The sequence below is a fragment of the Clytia hemisphaerica genome, unplaced genomic scaffold, assembly GCF_902728285.1.
Source record: "Clytia hemisphaerica strain Z4C2 unplaced genomic scaffold, Clytia hemisphaerica genome assembly, whole genome shotgun sequence".
Taxonomy (NCBI): Eukaryota; Metazoa; Cnidaria; class Hydrozoa; order Leptothecata; family Clytiidae; genus Clytia; species Clytia hemisphaerica.
The window spans coordinates 2,297,717-2,321,017 of NW_027103974.1; the positions used below are offsets into that span (position 1 = coordinate 2,297,717).

Consider the following 23,301-nt stretch of genomic DNA (forward strand, 5'->3'; position numbering starts at 1 on the left):
CTCTAAGGGTAGGGTATTTTTCCAAAAATTGAAGAAAACTTTTCAAAAAAGTCTCTCTAAGGGTCACCTTTTCAGCAAAATTCAGTCTCTCTAGTCCAAGGGCTCCCCGGGCTTTTTACCTACAAATACCCCTATAGGAGTGTATCGAAAATTTTTAGCATTAATTTTCTTAGTACACTTGTTTCCTTCAACGGCTGAAAGGAGGCTTAAAATACATCTTACAGGTTATCTACACAATGTTTCCATTAAAAGTTTTGGTTTTAAATAAGAGTTATACCGTTTGCTTACTCATCAATTTTAATTTACAAGCTTTTTTGCATTGTATTGACAAGAATGTGGAGCAAGATTGGTCAGAAAAAGGAAAGGAAGAACATTTTTTGCTTATATCAGCAAAACATAACAATAGGAAGACACTGTCTCGATATAAAATATGTGCCTGATATGAAACGGGAACTCTTATGTAAAGCGTTTGTAAAACCTTTAACTTAAACTACAACCAAATAATTACTGACTAATTACTAGCTTATCATGAAAGATGATAAAAATGCTCGAACTAACTTCGCTACATGTTTTTTTTTATAAGCAAGTGTCTGCCCCTACATCAGGCTCGCATTATGCTTAGCATTCTATTGTTCTCAAACAATAGAGCCATTTTTTAGATACCAAAAACTGAGCCTGCATATGCTTATAAACGTTATGCTTATAAAAGAAAAAACATGTACATGTTTTCATTCATGAGAAGCAAAGTTTTAAGCAAGCAGGTATTCTTACTGCACACGCTTTTTGTTAACTGAATGTTAAGAATATCTTAAGAATATCTTAAGAATATCTTAGGAATATTTTGAGGGTGAGATTTCTGCGAATTGACAAGAATATAGGGTGTGAATATCAAAAGGCAGCCATAATTCGCAAAAAAAAAAAGATTTGAAATTAAAACCACATATTGTATATTTTGTTAGTTTGAAATTCAAACGTTCAAAATTTTTTCAGGCATATTTTCATTGTACATGCTAATAATGTGAAAGTGCATGCAATGAAATAATGCCCAAAAAAATAGGAGAATATCGAAATTTGTTGGTATTGATTTGCTTAGTATCCTTCAATCCTTGTTTCCTGGGTCTTAAAATAAGCAAATTTTTTGGCCATATTTAATTGCATGCTAATAATTTGAAAGTGGTTTTAATTAATTGAATAAGCAAAACTTTCAAATTTCCATACCTACAAAAAACCTATGAGGATATTGAAATTTGTTGTTTGCTTTCGATCCTTGTTTCCTGGGGCTTAAAACAAAGCTTAAAGGCTTATTCGAGCGTGTTTTTCATTAAAGTTAAGCCACTACCAAATCTCTGACTAATTGTTTGGCTTATAGCACCATGGTACGTAGAAAAGTGCCCACATAATTAGAATTGTATAAAAGTCATGAAGCAAATTTGTAAAGGTAGTTTTTAACAACTAAAGTTGGAGGTAGTATTTTCAAAGCTAATTTTGACCAATTGTGAGAGTTATTTTTCCAGTTGGAGTCGATAACAACTTTTCCCAATTCGACTTAATCTTGTGTCTGGTGAAGGTTGAAAAATCAAAATTGTTTTGTTTGTACCTTCGCAATATGAAAGGGCTACATACACTACACAATATATTGTCAGGCAATATATTGACGATATATTGCTGATTGCCGGCAATATATTGAAATGGTGTCCGCAATGGTGTCCTTTGTGTTTAAGCGATCATAGTTGCTTGACCTTCAGTATCAAATGTGATGCTGTATTGAAACCTAAATCAGAAAGATACAAGTACGAGGACGCAGACTTTGAAGCAATGAAACAAGATCTCAACTCTGATGATTGGTACAAGCAATTTCCCGAGATGGCTAATTCTAAGTCAACCGAGGAGCTTTGGCAGCTTTTCCGAAAGAAGATTTTGGTCCAAGTTTACAAGCACATCAACTATTACGAAAAAGATACCATCCCAAACAAGATAGCCCGTCGAACGCGACCAAACAGAAGGCACAACTTTGAGATGATTCCAAACTTTGGAAGCGATGGACTCCGTGGTGTACAAACGAATTCCTTCTTTTATCGAACTATACCAACCTGGAATAAATTGCCAAAAGATGTCGCTGAAGCAAAGACAGTCAAAGTCTTCAAAGAAAGACTCAACACTGCATGGAGTAAACACCCGAAAAGATTCAACACAAGACAATTGTAGAATACGTTGTATATTCACGATCAGTTCCAGAGGCCCTCGTGCGCCTAGAACTTTGTTACATTATAATAATATATTGTCACCTCCATTTGTAATATTTCAACAATAAAGGGGGATTGTTTACAGAAAGAAAATTCCTGTTGTTTACTTCGTACATTACGGTCCAGAAACCGTATTGTCGTACTTAGAATTGTCATACAGGAATTTTCTTTCCTGTGAGTAATCACCCTTTATTGTTGGAATATTGCAAATGGAGGTGGCAATATATTGCGGACACCTTTTCAATATATTGCCGGCACTCAGCAATATTTCGTCAATATATTGCCTGACAATATATTGTGTAGTGTGCCCTTTATAATTCATACTGCGAAGGTACCAAGTATTGTCGAGTATTGTTCGTCAATATATTGTGTAGTCTAAGTACCAGCTAATGAACTTTCGGAACTTATGACTTGAAATTTTCATATGTGTGGGTATTGGCCATGGTTGCTATTATTTGTATCTCACAGCCTGGGTTTGTTTAGCATCCCCAAAGATGCGCCCAATATGAACAAGTGATCTGCTTCAACAGTGTTACAAAATATTATAAAAAGTCTTAGCAAAGTCAGTGCCGTAGGTGGCATTTTGATATTGATAGTAACACATCAGGGGCCTATCATGGTTTGGGCCGAGGAGGGGATTATACCAAAAATCAATGAATTCAAGCAAAAAATTCATATTTTCTAATGTTTTGAAAAGTCGTCATTAAGAAATCATGTTTAAAAAAATGATTACCCCCCCCCCTCCCGGTTGCTACAGCATTAAAAGTAATCCGTGATCATCCAAGGATATCGGACAGACGATAATTGAACGGAAGAAGAAAAAAATAAACAACAACAAGTCACTATGTCGAGAAAATGAGAAAATGAGTAAACATAGGAACAGCGTATCCCTAAAATCAAACAACCCGTTTCCGACAACACCTTTCACATATTTAAAACACCAGGCACCGTATATCAAGGACATTAGCATCGTTTGTAAGGTATATCCTGGTAAGGCAAAGTGATATCTTAGTAACACCCTGAACCATCTTCTATAGTAGAATGAATAAACATAGGAACAGCGTAACCCTAAAATCAAACTACCCGTTTCCGACGACACTTTTCACAGATTTTAAAACATCAGACAACGTATATCAAGGGATTTGAATCGCATTAGCATCGTTTGTAAGGTATATCCTGGTAAGGCGAAGTGATATCATAAGGGCTATTTAGACTACACAATTATTGACGAACAATATTCGACAATGTGGCTTGCGGACCGTCATGTACGAAATAAACAACTAGTCAAAAGGAATCAAAAGGAATTTTCTTTCTGTAAACAATTCCCCTTCCTATATTTGTTGGAATATTGCAAATCGAGCTGACAATATATTGCGAATATCTTTTCAATATATTGCCGGCTTTTAGCAATATATCGTCAATATATTGCTCGACAATATATTGTGTAGTGTATGTAGCCCTTTAGTAACCCTGAACTATCCTCTGAAGTAGATAATGTATCTATAGATTGGTTTTCTTTTATAACAAAAACTATTCTGGGATTGTATGCAAACAACATGTTTTGATTGGATCCGATTTGATTCTTCGAAAAAAAGTACAAAACAATGAGAAAGATTATGTAACCAATATTACATCCGGGGTTAGATTTATTTTCTTTATTTTGGCAGAAATCGCCTCATGTTCACTGAGTATAAATAAAACTTCCTCAGCTTTTGACAATCTTAATAAATTGATGAATTGCATCTTAAGGTTTTGAAGATCTTTTTTGTGAAATTGATGGTTTTAAAGATCCTTCTTGTAGAATTAATGGTTTGGAAGATTCTTCAGTGGAATTGATGGTTTTGGAAAACTTTCTAGTGAAGTTGATGGTTTTGAATATCTTTCAGTGAAAATTATAGTTTTGGAGATCTTTCTAGTGTAATTGATGGCTTTGAAGGTCGTTCTAATGAAATTGATGGTTTTGAAGATCTTTCAGTGAAATTGATGGTTTTGGAGATCTTTCTAGTGAAATCGGTGGTTTGGAAGATCCTTCAGTGGAATTGATGGTTTGAAAGATCTTTCTAGTGAAATTGATGGTTTTTAATATCTTTCAGTGGAATTGATGGTTTTGAAGATCCTTCTTGTAGAATTAATGGTTTGGAAGATTCTTCAGTGGAATTGATGGTTTTGGAAAACTTTCTAGTGAAGTTGATGGTTTTGAATATCTTTCAGTGAAAATTATAGTTTTGGAGATCTTTCTAGTGTAATTGATGGCTTTGAAGGTCGTTCTAATGAAATTGATGGTTTTGAAGATCTTTCAGTGAAATTGATGGTTTTGGAGATCTTTCTAGTGAAATCGGTGGTTTGGAAGATCCTTCAGTGGAATTGATGGTTTTGAAGATCTTTTTTGTGAAATTGATGGTTTTGAAGATCCTTCTTGTAGAATTAATGGTTTGGAAGATTCTTCATTGGAATTGATGGTTTCGGAAAACTTTCTAGTGAAGTTGATGGTTTTGAATATCTTTCAGTGAAAATTATAGTTTTGGAGATCTTTCTAGTGTAATTGATGGCTTTGAAGATCTTTCTAGTGGAATTGATGGTTTTGAAGATCTTTCTAGTGAAATTGATGGTTTGGAAAACCCTTCAGTAAAGTTGATGGTTTGGAAAACCCTTCAGTAAAGTTGATGGTTTGGAAAATCCTTCAGTGAAATTTTATGTTTTTGATTGAACCTTCTTGTAGAATCGATAGTTTGGAAGATGATTTTGAAAATTTTTTTTCTAAAATAAACGGTTTTGAAAAACCCTCTCAAAAATTGATGGTTTCAAAGAACATTTTAAAATGAAGGCAAGGCAAGTTTTGTTGTTTATGAAACAAACAAGGCGAACAACGAAATTAAGGAAAACCCAAAGTTTCAAAACAAGTGGGATGGATAACTGAAATGTTTGGCAGCTGACTTCAATTAAGGTTAGTCATCAAAAAATAAAGGAAATTAACGAAAACCATACGAAATGATACTAATTAATGACTAAAAAAAATTACAGTTTCAAAAAAAATAAGCAATGTCATTAAAATACCACGAATACAAAAAATCAATTTCCTTAATGAATTACGTAATCAGAGAGGGAGAGGAGGCAAACAGGCTATAAAGGTAAAGAAAATACCACTAAGCAGAAAAGTCATTTAAATGTCACGGATAGTGACATTCTGCGTTACAATGACTTCTAATTTTCTTCCTGTTTGTCTTTGCTTCTATGTAGTTTGTATGTAGATTTGTTACACCAAGAGATATAGAAGATTTGTTTTATCGAGAGATTCCTGTTTAAAGTCGAGAACTAAATTGATAGGGTTTTTTGGGGAGACATATTCGACAGAAGTTGACTTTATTTGAGGGGATTGTAATTTATCTTAATATTTTGGTACACAGGTATTCAAAAAGCTTCATCTGTAAAAAAACGAAAAACGAAAAACGAAAAACTTAAAAAATGACAATACTGGTTACCTGGAAACATTTCCTGATAATATCAGTGATAATCTTGAAAACAAACGCTGTACCAGATTTGGTCCAATTGAACACCAGAGGGGGTGATGAAAACAAATTTGGAACAATGATCGAATTTGCAGGCGATAAATTTGAAGATGGACGTGTTGAAGCTGAAAACGAAGACTTTGTTGGGAATGGGATTTCCAAAAATATTCACGAGATTGTTGAACAGAATCAAAGAGGAATTTTGAACAATTTACAATTCTTTGGTCAGCCTTTTGTAAGGAATAATGATGGATTTATTCAAAGCTTAATTAAGGTAAGTGACTTTACATAACTTTAGATAAATGACAAACTTCACACCAGGCAAGTTTGCAGTCAATGAAGTCAGGTCCGGTGGAAGCGGGGAGACTGGAGAGACTTCAGCCTCCCCGCCTTTGAGCGGTTGTTCCGCCGGGCCTGTAAGTGATTTACATAACTTTAGATAAATAAACTTCACACCAGACAAGTATGCAGTCAATGAAACGTCTCGCCGTTCATTTATGATTATCCCAATGAAACTAAACTCCGTTGACACACCTTTCTGAGGTTTATCGCCCCTAAGGACTAAAAGTAACTCCTATAATTTGATTGTCGACTGCCATTGACATTCTTGATGTAATTCAAGCATGGGTAAATCAATTTATCAAGGGTAAGTGGAGAAATCCAGGGAAGGGAGTGGCACTCTCCCCTACTTTCGGGCAGACAGATAGAGAAAAGAGAGCCTTCGGATCGCCCTCAACTGCGGTCGCAAACTTACTTACTTTACTTACTTACATCAAGTAATAGACCACCGTCCGAGGTAGTGAATTGTGTCACTTCGTAGGGCGCCCCTTAGATCAGGGCAAATTTTTGATATTATGCCCCTAATAGGGTGTAGAATTGACAAAAAAATTTGCCCTTCGAATCTCCTGCAGTTTTCAAATAAATCGATTTTCAGTTAATCGATAAAACTTATCAAGGGTCCCTTTACTAACGGTTTTAATCATTTCCAGGTACATTACAATGGTTTTTTCTCAATCGGAGTTGAATCGACTCAACAAGCATCAAGAATGACATGCCCTCTTAATAGTATCATGCGAACCATTGCTGGTAGGAGGATAACCATTTTCAGATTTGTTGGAAATTACATCGCTCCATACTGGATGAGATACATTCAAGGGTAAGTGTGTTAGAATTTCAGTGGCGGTGGCCGAATGGTCAAGGCGTCAGCGCCTGAAACCAACGATCCCCAGTTCAAATCCCCGTTCCTTCCAATGTTTCGTTCAGTTAATAAATAGCTAAGCCACCTGGCCGTGGAGCCTGTGAAAAAAATCGAGAAAAGTTCTAAATTACTGGGTCGTCCATGTTAAATATCGACTCTAGAAAAGGGGTAGCCTTGGGGGGCATGCATTAAATAGACTTGATGGCGCTGGTATGGGCCCGGCGTAGTTTGGTAGTTTTGCTTGAGCAAGTATCAAATCCATACTACTAGATCCAGTCCTTTTTTTTTAGGAAAACAAACAGAAAACCATGATAGATTGGAAATTTTTTTTCTAAAGTTGGACGTGTTTTTAGAATGTTTTCTTGTTTTGTTTTTATATAATTATTAATTAATATAAAATACGGCATTAAAAAAAATTCAAAATAGCGATATCCTCTAGTCTACTTCACTGCTCAGTCAAAAGTAGACCCTAGTCTAGAAAGGGGTAACACCTTCACCCAGAATAGCAATAAAAAAAATTTAAGTTTGCCATCTTAAGGATTAGACATAGAATTAGAATTATGAAATATAAAAAAGGTAAAAGATCTGAATACTTTGCATTGGGCCTTTCCAGAAAAAAGTAATGGGGTGTAGGATGTAAGTAACTGATCTCTGGTTAATTGGCATGACATGAATTCGTTGTATATAACTAGGATGGTGGCCATTGACTTCTAAGCCCGAAGGGCTAGACACAAGACTCCTGGATGGGAAATGAAGTCATATAATTCCCATGCTAAAGGCGTGACCCTGGTAGCTTTCACACAAACGCTAGATCTGTCATTCTAAATGTGGCACAAATCTTAAGGCTTCACTTTTTCTTGTTTGAGAAAGGTTGAAGATTCATCTCTAGACCCTTTGGGGCTTTAAACTCAATGGGTGACCCAAGTGTTAACCCCATTTCTTTACTCTTTCAGAACGGTTCATAGTTTTGTCCTTCCTGGAGGCCACAGAGCAAGAGATCTTATATACACTGACTTGACGCAAGGAGGTTTACTAAGAAACACACCTCAACAAAGAAACGATTTCATTCGTCGAGCACAGATTATTGTGATCACCTGGTTGAAAATGAGATCATCGGGATCGAGAAGTGGACTTAGGTTCACGGTAAGTGTGTCTACTGTTATTTATCGTTAGGCGAAAATAAAAAAATGTAGTGTTTCCAGAAACCGGCCGGGTGAGAAAACAAATTTTATTGACCCGGCCGCAGACTTTCGTTAGTAGTTGATATATTAGTATTCAGGGCTTACTTCATATTGCTTGTACATACAATTTATCTTTAAAGTTCTATATCAATGATCTTAAGTTATCAAAAATAGCAAAAAAAAAGTTTTTTCGGCCGGCCGCATGAGAACTCTTTTCCTTCACCCGCATTCCGGAAACACTACATTTTTTTATTCTTGCCTTATTTATCGTTATTTATCGGTAAGTTTGTTATTATCGATTGTTATTTTTCTTCTTGAGCAAAATATTTCATCGATTCACCGTTACACGTTTTTTATAAGAACAAACTATATAAGAACATACGAGGCTTCGATGACCAAAATATTAAGAACAAGTTAAGAACATTTTAAGACTCGAGAAGACCTAACTTCGTAGAAAATGGAAAAAAATACTCACAAATGGTAAAAATAAGAATGAAGCTCAAAAAGTTAATGATAAGAGGATGATTTTACAAAAAAACGTGTAAAAGTTTTTCATGTCTATTTGTGAGTGGTTTTCTATAGTGGGTTTAATTAATATGGCTCAACTCTTAATTATCAACTTTATACTAGAATAGAAGTAAAATTTCAATTTCAAAACGTATCCGGCAGACAAGAAACAAAGTCATATCCGCGGTCTGGATACGAGCCATAAAAAGAAAAAAAAACAGACATCGCTTAGACTTCATTTTAAAACGTAATGAAAAATCAAAATGACGTCATCTTTCGGGATGAGGAAGTACTGAAGCACACTTCCTACGTGAATATATTCTGCGGTGATTTTAATCCCTACTCAATCAACATTTTGAAATGGAAAATAGAATTCTGTTAATTAAACGATCATTGAAATTTTAATTCATTTTTAATTCATGTCCTTAAGGACGGATAATCAGTTTTTTACAAGTGAAGAGCTAATCTTTGTTAATGACATACTCACAATCAATCAGCGATTATTCATTTCAATTAGGCTACATTTTTCATGAAATCAAGCGTTTTAAAAGTGGCTTTTTAAAACCTCCTATTTCAAATACTGCGATAAGTCGTGTACACCTTTTCGACCGTAGCCGCCAATTGCCGCGTGGGCATTTTTTTGCCTGTTTTGCCCGTGGACCCCGGGCTATCTGACATACTGACTAACTTAACATACTTTTTCTTTGTCATCTTCCTTTAGAGAGGGAAATTAAACACCTTCCAAACATTTTTGATCGCATACAATGGACAAACTTTCGTGCAGTTTTATCACCGCTCCTTGGATACCAACAGGATAACCGTTGGCGCCCAAAAGTGTATTGCAGTGGTAGGTTTTTGTTCCTTCAAATGCTTTGACCATACTCAATCGAAAATATATAAAACATGGTCTGGAAGTCGGGTTGTTTCTAATTTTGAGGTTGATATTTTTAATCCATCGATACTGATCACATGATCAATAAAATTTAATTTCTTGTTCCTTATTGTGAAGGTTGAATACTCTTAGGTTCCAAATAATCGGGGGGTTCGAATAAAAGGGGGGGTTGGAAAATTTTCCAAATTTTAATAAACGGGGGGGGGGACCTAATTGCCGGGGGGTTGGAAATTGTACTTCTAAAACCCAAAAATAAGGTAAAAATAGGCTAAAATCAGGCTCTTTAGAGCAAAATAAGGGGCCTTCTCTTTGACAGCTGAAAATATTCTTAGCGATTGATAAACGGAGGGGGGGTCCTAATAAGGTCCGGGAGGGTTGAAAATTTTTTGAAAAATTAACAAACGGGGGGGGGTCCGTTTATTTGGAATCTAAGAGTATAATTTTTATTTAAAACCTTCTGGTCATTCTTTTCATCATCGATGACTGCTTTGATTGAATATAATAATTGACCCTGAAATTGTCGAGTTGAGCTTGTGAATGTTTTCTGCACACCACGCTGAAGGGATGTGTGAAAACATAACAATCTGACGAACATGCAATCTCGAAGTCGTAAGGACCGTGCTCGTCTAAAAGGACTTAGAACGACAACAAAGTTGCGTCACTGTGTTTATGAATAGGGCGCCGTATCAGTTTTTGACTTTCCGGCGCACAACAAGATTCTTGCTGTAGAATTTTCCGCAGGAGGACTGTTTTCCTCAGAGCCTTCAAGCGCCTTCAGAGGTTTACCGTGCGCGTAAGAAAATTATGAACAGCTGTTATCAGGTTAATTTTTCATGACTCGACCCAAACCTTACTTCATATTCGACTAAATATATTTCTTATTAGGATTTCACTTGACATTTTAGCATGCGTTGTGCAAATATTAGGCGAAATTTTCCACTTTAAGTCGTCTTGTTTTCTTTTGGTTTATCGATATTATTTATTTTTTAGATTGGGTTCTCACGAGACTCTGATGAAGTAAGGGGAAGACCTCGGTTTCAGTTTCCATTTGGAACTGACCGACTATTGGATTTATTCCATAACGTCCCTCAAAGCGTGGAGTATTACTCAGATGAAAATCCATTTGTTGATATCGGAAGTTATGTTTTCAGTTTGAACCGTAATCTAGGTAAGGTAACCTTTTATCTTGTCCAGTGGATACACGCTTTTCGTATAAATTAAAAATCAAGAAGACTAGTTGCCTCTTGCAATGGGCTTTTCCAGAAAAAATTTGAATATGGGGGTTAAGGATATAATATTTTTTGGAAATTTACCCCCCCCCGGACATTGTGACTTTTGACCCCCGGACAGAAGGTCTTACCCCCTGGACAAGCATCAGTTGACCCCCTGGATATTCAAAATTACCCCCAAACAGAAAAGATCTACCCCTGGACAAAGCAAATTATGTAGATTTTTCTATACCCCCGGACACTATATCCTCCACCCCCATGTACAAATATTTTCTGGAAGAGCCCAATTTACCATTTCGATACCCTCACAAGAAAAAAGGTGAGCTGTGATCAGAGGTTTACGACGAGATCTTCTTCTATTGTGGTTCAACATCACTCAGTCTACATAAACTTCTACTGAAACGTTTTAGAGTTTGAATTTTAGCTCGAAGGAAACAGCTATTAGGGGGGCGTACGGGTTTGACGGTGTGACGGTATTAACCCTTTTTCTGTCGGCGTTTCGGTGTTTGCAGAAAAAGGTTACGGTATTTCGGTGTCAAACATGCCATGCGGTGGCAAAATAAGGATTTTTGTATTTTTTTTGCTATCGGTGTTGACGGTAATCCAAGAAATATGCGTCGGTATTTCGGTGTCTGCGACCCCCGTACGCCCCCTCTATTAGTCTCTAAGGCCGATACTCCATCTGAAGTTAAAGTACGATGGATGGAGTCTATAACTCAAACGCGCACAGGAAAATATAAATTTGTTTGAGGTAAGGAAATTTCGAGTTATGGAGTTTATTAAGGTTTATATATAAGGTAATGTTAACTGAAGAGATCATAAAAATTGTTCGAGTTATAGAGGTTCGAGTTAAGGCAAGTGTTGTTGGTTCAACATCGGTTGGCATAAACATCAATAAAATGGAGGTCATTTTATATCTGTTTATAGTTTTAGCTCTAAGAAGCTATTAGCCTTTTAAAAGAACAGTCTTGAGGACAAAGTACTTCATAACAAAAAGAAAGATGTCGGAGAAATTTCTTTATTCCAATTATAGTCAGCCAACCACAAGAGAAAGATGCTGACTGTCGAAATGTCAACAATAATTTCAAATGTTCGTACAGAGTAGAGGCTATCAAAGCTGTTGAGGAAAAAGCAGCCCAATCAGGAAAGCGAAAGAGACGTGATGCACAGGCTGGAGATTATTATTATCATTCAAAAACACCACTGACCACTACACAAAATCAACTAACTACAGCAGTGCAAACAAAGACCACTACACACCCGACAACACATCCACGAACAACTAAAGGTAGACAGGCAACCACCGATAGTTTGGTGCGTAAAACAACTACTACAACTAGATCATCCGATCAAACGACATCCGGCGATATAGGGACGACCAACCGAACGACATCTGGCGATATGATGACGAATCGCACAACAGAGGGAACATTAGGTTAGTATATGCATTTGCTTCATATGTCTGCTTTGGGAATACTGCTTTTGTATGTAATAGAAAAGGTTTTATTGTGATTATTTTCAATGGTTTTACAAAATCAGCCATACAACTGCTATATGTGTGAAGAAATTCATGAACAATTTCTGTGCAACTATCTTCTTTCAGGAGATTGGGTGGCAGAGCAGTATATGCATTTCGCCCTGTACCCTGGCTAGGGAGATCTAATTGCCTAGCATCTCATGCCATAAAACTAATTGTGACGCAAACTGAAAGATGTTATAGATCGGCTTTAAGACTTAGCCACTAACAGAATGGACTAGAGAACTACTCTACTTTTAAAGTCTCTTGTTAAGTATACACATGACCGTACAAACCCTCACGCTGAGAATTCTTCAACTGTCCTTCCTTTCTCAGGCAACACAACAGACGAAATGGGCGGAAGTGGCAACACAACAGACGAAACGGGCGGAAGTGGCAACACAACAGACGCCACGGGCGGAAGTGGCAACACAACAGACGCCACGGGCGGAAGTGGCAACACAACAGACGACATGGGCGGAAATGGCGGCACAACAGACGCCACGGGCGGAAGTGGCAACACAACAGACGCCACGGGCGGAAGTGGCAACACAACAGACGACATGGGCGGAAATGGCGGTACAACAGACGACACGGGTGGAATTGGCGACATAACGCCAATCGATGATCGAACAGAAAACGAAATACTAGCCGATAGGTTTTGTGAATTCAGAGATGAAGGTCTTTTCGCTTACACTGTAAATTGTCAAGCGTACGTCGAATGTGTGGGAGAAGAGACTAGACGCAGAGCTATCTTCAAAGCATGTGACAGAGGACAACACTTTCATCCAGATATATTGAATTGTGTTCCAGCCAATCAATTCACTTGTTTCAACGCTTTACAAAAGAACCCGCCTGAAGGTAAACGTCCATAGAATTAAAGGGCTACATACACTACACAATATATTGTTGTCAGGCAATATATTGATAATATATTGCTGAGTGCCGGCAATATATTGAAAAGTCAATATATTGTCAGCTCGATTTGCAATATTCCAACAATATAGGGGGATTGTTTACAGAAAGAAACTTTCTTTTCATAATAGAGTACCTGTTATTTACTTCGTACATTACGGTCCGAAAACGATATTGTCATATATTGTTTGTCAATATATTGTGTAGTGTAAGTAGCCCTTAAGATACAGTTGGATTTCCATTGAATAAGGGAGCGTATCGAATAGTAGAGTGTCTTTATGAGAGTTTCTTGTTGACGGTGACTTTCAATATTATCGAATAATGGAGCGCATCGAATAGTAGAACGTCGAATTAGAGAGCGTCGACTGTAACTGTCAACTCTGGTAAATGTACCATTAAAATGAATCCAATGGCACCAAGTTCAAAGCAAGTTCGCAACGTAGAATAATTGATTTAATCATCTTGAAAAAACCGTTGTAGAGACAAAGTTATATAGTTTTCGATTAACAGTGGTCAAAGCAGAGATTCTCCTGTCAGACAGGGGTTTAATAACACTCCAACCTCAGCCAGATTCTTCAAATTTGGCTGGTTTTTACATAACTTGAGACGAAATTCGCTTTTTTAAACTTCTGTGAGACGGAACTTTTTGAACACTGAATTAAACCTTCATTGTAGTGCATATTCATGATATGCAACAGTGGAGAGTCTTCTGAGATTTTTCAAAAAGTTCAACCCAATACGTCACTTAAACGATAGAAAAAGTGACGTATTGGATTGAGCTTTTTAAAATTTTTTTTGAAGACTCTCCAGTGTTGCATATCATGAATTAGCCAGATGTACAGTAACTGATGAATCACTCTTTTCGTTTAGATCCCTACCTACCACCAGACGTGAGTCCATTTCCAAGACCTGAGGTGTGTAATGCTACTTTCAATGATGGCAATATCGCAGATACTGAGTCGTGCTCAAGGTAAGGTTTCTTCTCATGTACTCTCGGGTACCTAATAGCCGGGGGGCGCTAATTAATTTTTCGAAAATTTTCCACCCAGGACATTCTTAATCCAGCCCACTCCTTCTTATTGATTTTTGGGAAATTTATTTCGAAAGTTCCCTCCTTTGCCCTAATTCTGCTGTATTAGCCTCCTTTTCGAAAATTTTCCATCCAGGGCATTTTTATTCCAATCTTCCCGCTTATTAATTTTTGAGATTTTTTCCAACCCCCCTGCTTATTCCAAATCTCCCGGCTATTAGGTACCCGAGAGTATAGGGAGCACTCTTTAATGTCACACTCAAATATACATTCCAGAAAAAACCGTACACCACTGTTGAGGAGGTCCATTTCCATTTTCGTTTCCAAGGGGGTAAGGTGTGATATGTGGCGGAATTCCATAGGGAGATACGAAAATCTGTCAAAAATAACTGGAATTCCATAGGGGTAGCTTTTAAAATCCTACTAAAATTCAGAATTCCAGAGGGTTTTGAGCCTGAAATTGTCTGGAATTCCAGAGGGTTACAGCATTTCCAGCCACAGAGGGATGGACCTCCTTAACAAGGGGTATACAGTTTTTTTCTGGAAAAGTCCAATATACATTCCAGAGGACAAACCTTGGTAAAATAATCGTCACTGGTGAATTAAAATATCCCTGTTAGCTTCGTCATCCTATTTGCGGTTAGTCTTTGCCAAACTCTTCTTCTTCGCCGAAAATATAACGCGAAATTCCAAACTATAAATACTGTATTGCTGATGGGGAATAACGGAAGTTTAAATAAAACTGGCAAGAATTAGGCTTCTGGTATTCTCCCCTCCTTATACTATCTGCAGTTCTGTGAGAAAATTATTAAGACTAGAATTAACTCTCCTTGATTTTCCTTAAAGGTATTACACTTGTACGAGTGGACTTACAATCGGCCCCAGACCGTGCTCTACGTCTTTATACTTCAACCCAAGGATAGGTAATTGTGATTGGCCGAAAAACGGTAACACTGAAAATTGTCGTGGAGCGACTATAAGAACGACGACCACTACAACTCGGCGAACGACTATGAAAGATGATTCAACGACGATGAAACTAAATACGACTACTACAACTCGGCGAACGACAACTACAACTCGGCGAACGACACTACAAACTCGGGAAACAACAACTTCAACGAAGGCAAAAACTGTACCGACAGATATAATTTTCGCATAAACTTAAGGAACACCGAGAACAGATTGAAAACTTGACTTTCGGCCAAGTTAATTTGAAAAAAGATCAGAAAATTGTTTTTAGACAGATAGATAATTTATCAATGTAATTTACCCTTAACTTTTTTAAATAATCATTTTTTCATTTAAAAACCAAGACAACTCATTTGATTTCATTATATCTTAAAAATGCAACATAGTTTGTAAGCAGATTCTGTCCTAACCCCCCAGATGGAAATTCTAATTTTACAGGCACTAGCAGGGTTTACAGCCCGTTTGCTGCAGTCCCACTAAAGAGTCCCCTGAAAATGTCGATGAGTGATCGGCTCCTACATGTTGGAAATGATCTAAAATCAGTTGTTTAAGAAGTTAATACCTTGACACAGGGTAAATAAAATTATACAGATCATGGCAAATAAAAATATGGTAATATTAATCATTGTTCACCAAATAATACATCCTGAGTGGTCGAGTGGATAAGTAGGCTGCTGGCATCCACTAACAGATTCGTGCTCCTTATTTCCTTTGTCCAGAGATTCCCCGCCTTTAGCCGATATACGGCTAAAGACATTTTTAGCTGGCGAGTGTCTACAAATATAACATTACGTAAGGCGAAACAAAAAAAATTTCTTGTTTCCGGAAACCGGCCGGGTGAAAAAAATTTTTTTTCTGACCCGGCTGCAAACTTTCGTTCGTTAGTAGTCCGTACTTGTTGTAATTTAGGGCATAATTTATGCTGTGTTTATACATAAAAGTTATTCTTAAACTCTATTTCAATGAACCATAAATTATCAAAAATAGCAAAAAAAAATTATTTTCCGGCCGACCCCGGAAACAAAACATTTTTTATCATTCGCCTAATGTTTAAATTTTCTGTGAGGCACCAAATCATAGATTAGAAAATATATTTGGAGTTCGAAAAAAAAGTAGGGGGAAGGAAGTTTGCTTCTTTTTCTTCCTCCTTTCTTGTTTAATGTGGTGATTTTGTAAAAGATTAGAAAATAGATTTATTGAATTTAAGTGCCCTGATGTATCTTCTGTGCACCAACAAAATTTTGCTTCATAAAACTACATTTTGATGCTTGAATTTGGACTGTATTTGGAGTGTATAAATTTTTACAACACTGGATTCGTTGATCACTTTGGCTCCAGATAATTGTTTTGTCAGTTCTACAGATATGTTGCAGATTGGGGTACATTTTGGGGGTTATATTGAATATTTCTGACATTACTTCTTTATCATTCTACAAAAGGGAGTGTTGTTATTCCCTTGTTAAATGTTAAAACAAACAAAACTTTTCTTCAGTTTTTTGGGATTCCAATTTCGAATGTAAACATTCTCATTCTATTGAAAAACGTTCGAAACGATCGTTTTTGCGCGCACATTAACGTCAATCTAATTATTAACTCGCCAAGATTCTGTAAAATACATCGAATTAAAAAAAACCGAACCGGAAAGCAGTTGGTAGTTCATTAAGCAGACCTATACTACCAGGGGTTTTGTAGAGTTCTGCGATTCAGACTAGTGGATAAGGTGACGAAATGGCTATCTATTCTAAAAAGGCATGATAATAAAATGCAGAAAATGAAACGCGTATTATTCTTGTCATAAAAAGCCGTTAATATTCTTGAGTTTTAAAAATTGAAAAATCTTTTTGAGATATAGAGAAAGTAGTTCTTACAGTAACGTTTTTTTATAAGAAAAAATAGATAAGAGCATAAGTCGATAGGTAAAGGTTTGGCGTAAAATTATGGCTAATCCTCGAATAACAAGTTTTCGGGAAAATTTGTCCCAACCGATTTTTTTTTATTCTTTGCAAATCATTATGATTTTTAGATTCAAAAGATGTGCTTCAGAGGTTCCTAACTTACTTACTTTCTTCGTTAAAGGTTTTTTAATAAGACAAAAAATAGATAAGAACATAAGGTTTCGATGACCAAAATATTAAAAACAAATTTAAAACATTTTAAGGCTTCACGGACTCAAAAAAACCTGATTTTTTAGGAAAATGAACAAAAATACTCACAAAATGGTGAAAATATGGACATGTTAAAACTCAAAAAGTTAAGAACATAGGAAGGCTTCAAAAATTTTGAATGTCCTTATAAACAAATCGTGCAAAGGTTTACAAGGGTTTATGGGGCATTAACTTATCGGCCATTTCAAAAACTTGACCTCGAATAATTCTTCGTTTGGACGAAATTGAGCCTCGATAAAACTACACTCTTTTTTATTAGAACAATTCTATAAGAACAAAGAGGCTCAAAATGCGAAAAATTGAGAACAATTTAAGAATAACCCACAGACTGTAATGACCGAATTTCGGGCAAATTAAATGAAGGTCAAAAAGTTAAATAATTATCTATGTAAAAATAACCCAAATTTTCCCTAAAAATCAGAAGAGTATAAGAACAATTTGAGGCAAAAAGGACCAAAAAATAAGAAAAACTGAGCCTCATAAAAAATTTGCTAGTTCTCATAAAAGGCATAAAAGAATAAGAGTGTATTCTTTCAAAAAAAGTGTGTATTTTGTTTCGACATTAATATTAACTATACTTGCTTTTAGTATTGATTCAACTGCTTACACAGATACACTGTGGGTGATATGGTGCAATGAAAATTTAATTGATTTGAAGATCAGAAATGTGAGATTAATAAACAAGAACTCAAACAATTCCCACGAATCATTAACTACACGAACAATTTCAGGGGGTCAACTTTTTCAAATAAGACTAAAATAAGGGGTTTATATACCATACTCGTACGAAGAGAGATGTTTGTGAGGGAACTTTGAAAGGGCGTAGAAATTGGGCATTTCACCTTCGAAAGTCATTTTACAAACTTCTATCACCAAAAATGGACTTTGTGAATCATCAAAAGTATAAAGAAATGAGACAAGATCGTTCACATTTTGATTCAAAAGCATGACATTACCCCCTGAATGAACTAATGAAGAAGTAGGGGCTAAAGGGTATATAAAGAGCCACTGAGCATAGCCAAAACCTCAAGGAAATACATAAGAAGAAAACATGGCTCGTTTAGGTTTGATCGCTTTGTTGGCAACTCTTGTAGCTTGCTCCTACGCTGCTAAGTTCTCTGACTGTGGAGGTAAGCGATTATTGTGCTTTTCCTTGAATAATTTAACTTTTAGTTGGTATTGCTTCGAAAACTAACAGTATAGACCTTTTCATAAATTCTAGACGACTAATTCAGACGTGGTAGAAAAGTAATGGAGGGAACAGTTTTAGTTTATACAAACTAAATCCCGTAACAATAATCGTATTATCGTATAACGCTAATACTACTGTATTACACGCATTATAAACGACTCCAGTCCAATATTTTGCTAAATTCTAAGGCGGAAAAGCCTCTGTTTAAACTTCGCCGAGACGGAAATCCGTCCAAGAGGAAAGAAGTATGAACACTGAGCTATATCTAAAGTAAAATATATTCGTTTTCTTTCAGGATCACACGCTAGATTTTTAGCCATTGGTGTTCCATCAACAATCAAAGTTCAGGAAGGTTTCACCTTAAGCGTCCCATTCCATGCACGTGTAAGCAGGGCCTTCACTTCAACCAGCCTTCAAGTCAAATTAAAGATCGAAAGAAGTTTGGGATGGTTCGGTCATCAAAATATTTGCGGATTAACTGGAGGCTTCTGGTGAGAATTTCCGTTTTCATAAAATACAGTACAGTCTCGAACCTTTACAATTAGAATGTCTCTTGGAGTCGATCTTCAACGTGGATAGCCCAGTAAATCTAGGCAGTTATTCGATTATTTTCACAGGGTCCACGGCCAGCCGGCTCAGCTATCTATGAGCTGAACGGAACATTGGAAGGAACGGGGATTCGAACCGCGAATCCCTGGTTTGAAACGCTGACACCTTTGACTACTTGGCCATCGCGCCATTCACTCATCCCTCCACTTAACACTGCCTCTTAAGCCTTATAGAGACTCAACTGGATTATTTCGATAGTTTGAACCTAACATCAAATCATTAGCCCAATTTAATAATAGTTGAATCGAAAAGCTTAATGCAATTAAAACACCCTCCGATCTCACTGACGATACAGCAAGAGTAGTTGATATTTTACGCGAAGAAGGTCGTCCAGGACTTTAAAAGACTGTCTTTATTGATATAGCAAATCTGCTCGCGATTAGAGAGCAGGTAGGGGCAAAATCGGGGACTCGGGGACTGATTATTCCTTAGAAATATTCTAATGATGATTTCAATTTTTCAGTGACCGAAGAGTCAACTGCGCACAATTGAATGATGTCGTCAACAAATTCTTGCTCGCACCCAAACCACACTTCGAATGTCCCTTCACCGTCGGAGATTATAACTTCCCTTTGAATATCAAAGTACCAAAACTCGATATCCCAGGAGCCATCAAAGTCTTAGGAGCAGTAAGTTTATGTTAACTTTTCTCCTACAGTGAACTCTCGCTAATTCGAACCGCTATTATTCGAATCTTTCTATAGTTCGAACTTATTCTTAGTCCCGTCAAATCCTCGTAAAATGTTTTCTATAATCTGAATCTTTCTGTAATTTGATCAAATAAGATTCCCCGTTCGACTTCGAGTTAGCGAGAGATAATAATAAGTATCTGATTAACCCTTTCCGTGTCGATCCTTACTTTAGCACGTCAACCTATTTGCCACGACTTTTAAAAAGATGACAATTCTATTGCCGAGAAAAATTATAATCAAAAATAGATTTTCATGTGTTTCCTATTTTGCCAACGTCGGATATATCCGACAAATTTTTCCCAGAAATATTGGCACTACTGGGACCAGCATTTAGCGCCAAAATGATGCTTTATCTTAGACAGTCTGGAAACGCCAAAAATGGTCAGACCAGCTTGGTATTTGGCATACTTGTTCCTTGGGTTGATAGATAAGACCCTTGTTTTCATTTATGGAAAATTTTCAATTTGGAGCTTAGAGAGAGATTTAATGCATATCGGATATATCCAACACTGGGAAATATAGATAAAATGCGCGTGTCGAATATATCCGACAGTGGTACGGAAAGGGTTAATAGCGAGATTATGTATCGGAGATATTCTACAGCTACGGTTGCGGGGCTGCCTGTACGGGTCGTCAACAAAGGCGACATGTCGTTGTCTACTTTGCTCTGTACGGGAAAAACACCAAAACACCGTATAAGCAAAGTCGACATAATGTCGTACGTCAAATATCGAACTTGCTTTCACCCGCCATTACTTGCCTTACTCGCCATTTCCCTCGCCACTTTAGCTGTAGCCGTAGAGAATTCCAGATACATAATCTCGCTAATAACATCAAGTCAGTACTAGAAATTGGACAAATTTTGACTCTGGTAATCTCGATTGTCGTCACGCAGTCTCATCAAATAACATTCAAATAAAAACGTCAATAACGTTCGCCCTGGGATCGATGGTGCCTTGATACGACAATTTAAACCTTTTATTCGTAAGCGTTCTATTGGACCTTTTTGCGATCCCTGGATTAATGCTCTGTTTCGACTACGGTCGACCCTCTTCCTAATTTGATCTTTAAAGAACCCAGAATTCTCCCATAAAAGGGATGTCCCAAAAGATTCGAATTACAGAGGTTTACATTAAAAAAAACACCCCCTTTGTCACAGATTGGGTAAACCACCCACTGGAAAAATTGGCCATCGAGTTTTTTTTTTTTACCCTTACCGGTAGTCTGTTAATGAGAGGGATGTATAGAGAGTTGAATCCCGTACCAAAAAAGCTAAGTATTTGAAATTGATTTGTATTTCTTCTTCTCAGGGTACATACAGATTGACCGCGGAATTCTACGACAATGGTCGAAAAACTGGATGTTTCAAACTTGAAGACGTCAGAGTACAATTTTAAATAATTTTTTCGTGTAATTTTTTAAATCGAAGTCTATTTTTTTAAGTACAGTTACAAGATGAAATTATTTTCAATACTTATAACAACCCAATGTTAAACTATTTTGCCTAAGTTATGTCTCTAAAAATGCCCTTTTGATGACGTCATCATTTTTCAGGGTACCATTTTGTACTTTTCTCCATTAAGTTGTTCTTTCCATGATGGTGCAGGTGGAAAGTCCCCCATAAAAAAAGAGATGGTTAGGGAAAATAAGAGGAAAATCTTTGAAAAAGACAAAAAATATCAGGCACATCTCTTTTTCAAAGTAACTTAAAAAGGGAATTCTACATAAACCCAAAGAGCAGCTATTATTTTAACCCTTTCCGGACGTGTGGGTACTAGGTGACCCATACTAAAGACCATATTTCAAACGATGAAATCTCGAGATATATCTCGTTCACCTACCATTGGAAAGAGCAGGAGATTTTGAGTAAAATAGGTCTAATTGAGGCGCCATACCCACTAAAACAATTTTGCATGCGCGAAACGTCGTGCAAAATAATATTTTCTCTTGTCCGGAAAGGGACAAGGGTTGAGTGTTTCAATTCAAAACTGAATTGAAAAGTTTCTTTGCTTTTAAATAACGGAATATAAAATTTTCAAGGTCATCTTTTACAGGCTACGCGTTATTTTTATAAGAACAAACTATGTAAGAACATATAAGGCTTCGCTGGCCAAAATGTTAAGAACATTAAGAGCATTTTAAGGCTTTGTGGAATCAAGAACACCCTATTTCTTAGGAAAATGGTCAAAAATATTCATAAAATGGTCAAAATAAGAACATGCTAAGAACATCAGAAGGCTTCAGAAACTTTGGATGTTCTTATAAAAAAACACGTAGATGGGTAACATTAGAAATTTAATTTTTCAAAAATCCGCTAATTCGTAGAATTTGAGCAGAATTTGAGAAAATTTGAGCAAAATATGTGAACAGGTTGCATTCAATATGGTTAGGTGACATATCTTAAACAACAATATTGTGTATTGTGTGGGAAGGGTAAACTCAAATAAGTAAACAGAAGTAAATGAAAAATGACTATTAAAAACTATCTGCAGTTTGTTTGGACAACTTTACAATCAAAATTTAGTATCAAGTTTTAGTTGAAAAAACTGTTGTGAAAAAAAATGGTCTGAAAACTGAAAAAGATCCCCCTAGATATAAGCCCAAGGAAGAAGGGTGCCAAATTTCAGCCAAATCAGACCATTTTTGAAGTCTCTAGGCTGCCTCCAAGTTTTGGACTCGTTTGGCGAAAAAGACCCCTTTAAATCAAAATATTTGAAAAATGAAAAAAATACCCCCAGAAATTCGCCCAAGGAACAAGTGTGCCAAATTTGAAGTCTACTGGCTGTCCGAAAGTTTAAGCCTGTTTTTGTGAAAAACCGATCTCCAGGCCCCAAAAATCAAAATATTTGGAAATTAAAAAAAAGAAAAGAAATTCATCCAAGGAACAAGTGTGGGGGCCACCCAAATTGAGTGGGTCGGCGTTTTGCACATTTATTTCACCGCTGCACCGAAGCCGCAAAGGCTGTTTTTTAAATAAACAACTTTTACTCCTACCATACGCGAAAGTCTTACACTGCACAATATCCAATAGAGAAACACCAAGCACAGCGGCGAAATAAATGTGCAAATCGCCAGTAAAATTCGCGTCGTCACACTTCAAATAACTTTGGAAAAAGTTCAAGAAAAACTCGGTAAAAAATAACTCGGGAATTCTAGGTCAAATCTTTTGCAATCCTTTTCAGGGACAGGTATGAAATTCATGCGAATAAAACTTTTGGTAAACTTTGAGTGTGAGTATTTAATCAGCTATAAAATATTTGTGCCCCCTACTCTCACAAAATATCAACACAAATAATAAGTACGAAGATGCCATGGTTTACATAGCAACTATAAACATTTACATCGTAAGATTGTCGCGGATATTATTTACAATTCTTTGAAATAATACATGTATACGGAACATACCCGGACATTAGAAATTCATTAGACCCAGAATCCTCATTAAACTACAGAA

At 36.6% G+C, this 23,301-nt stretch overlaps 2 protein-coding genes across 2 annotated transcripts; both read left to right on the top strand.

Moving 5' to 3' along the window:
- Positions 1–5,659: 5,659 nt before the first annotated feature.
- Positions 5,660–15,528, top strand: LOC136810709 (uncharacterized). Its single transcript, XM_067067302.1, has 9 exons — positions 5,660–6,023; positions 6,739–6,905; positions 7,901–8,090; positions 9,357–9,482; positions 10,518–10,695; positions 11,790–12,191; positions 12,609–13,133; positions 14,058–14,157; positions 15,064–15,528. The coding sequence occupies exons 1-9, from the start codon at positions 5,706–5,708 to the stop codon at positions 15,377–15,379; spliced, it is 2,322 nt and encodes a 773-aa protein (XP_066923403.1). The 5' UTR covers positions 5,660–5,705; the 3' UTR covers positions 15,380–15,528.
- Positions 15,529–18,091: 2,563 nt separating this feature from the next.
- On the top strand, positions 18,092–21,342 carry LOC136810710 (uncharacterized). The gene is made up of 4 exons (XM_067067303.1): positions 18,092–18,484; positions 18,842–19,037; positions 19,619–19,784; positions 21,158–21,342. The coding sequence occupies exons 1-4, from the start codon at positions 18,406–18,408 to the stop codon at positions 21,242–21,244; spliced, it is 528 nt and encodes a 175-aa protein (XP_066923404.1). The 5' UTR covers positions 18,092–18,405; the 3' UTR covers positions 21,245–21,342.
- The last annotated feature ends 1,959 nt before the right edge of the window (positions 21,343–23,301 follow it).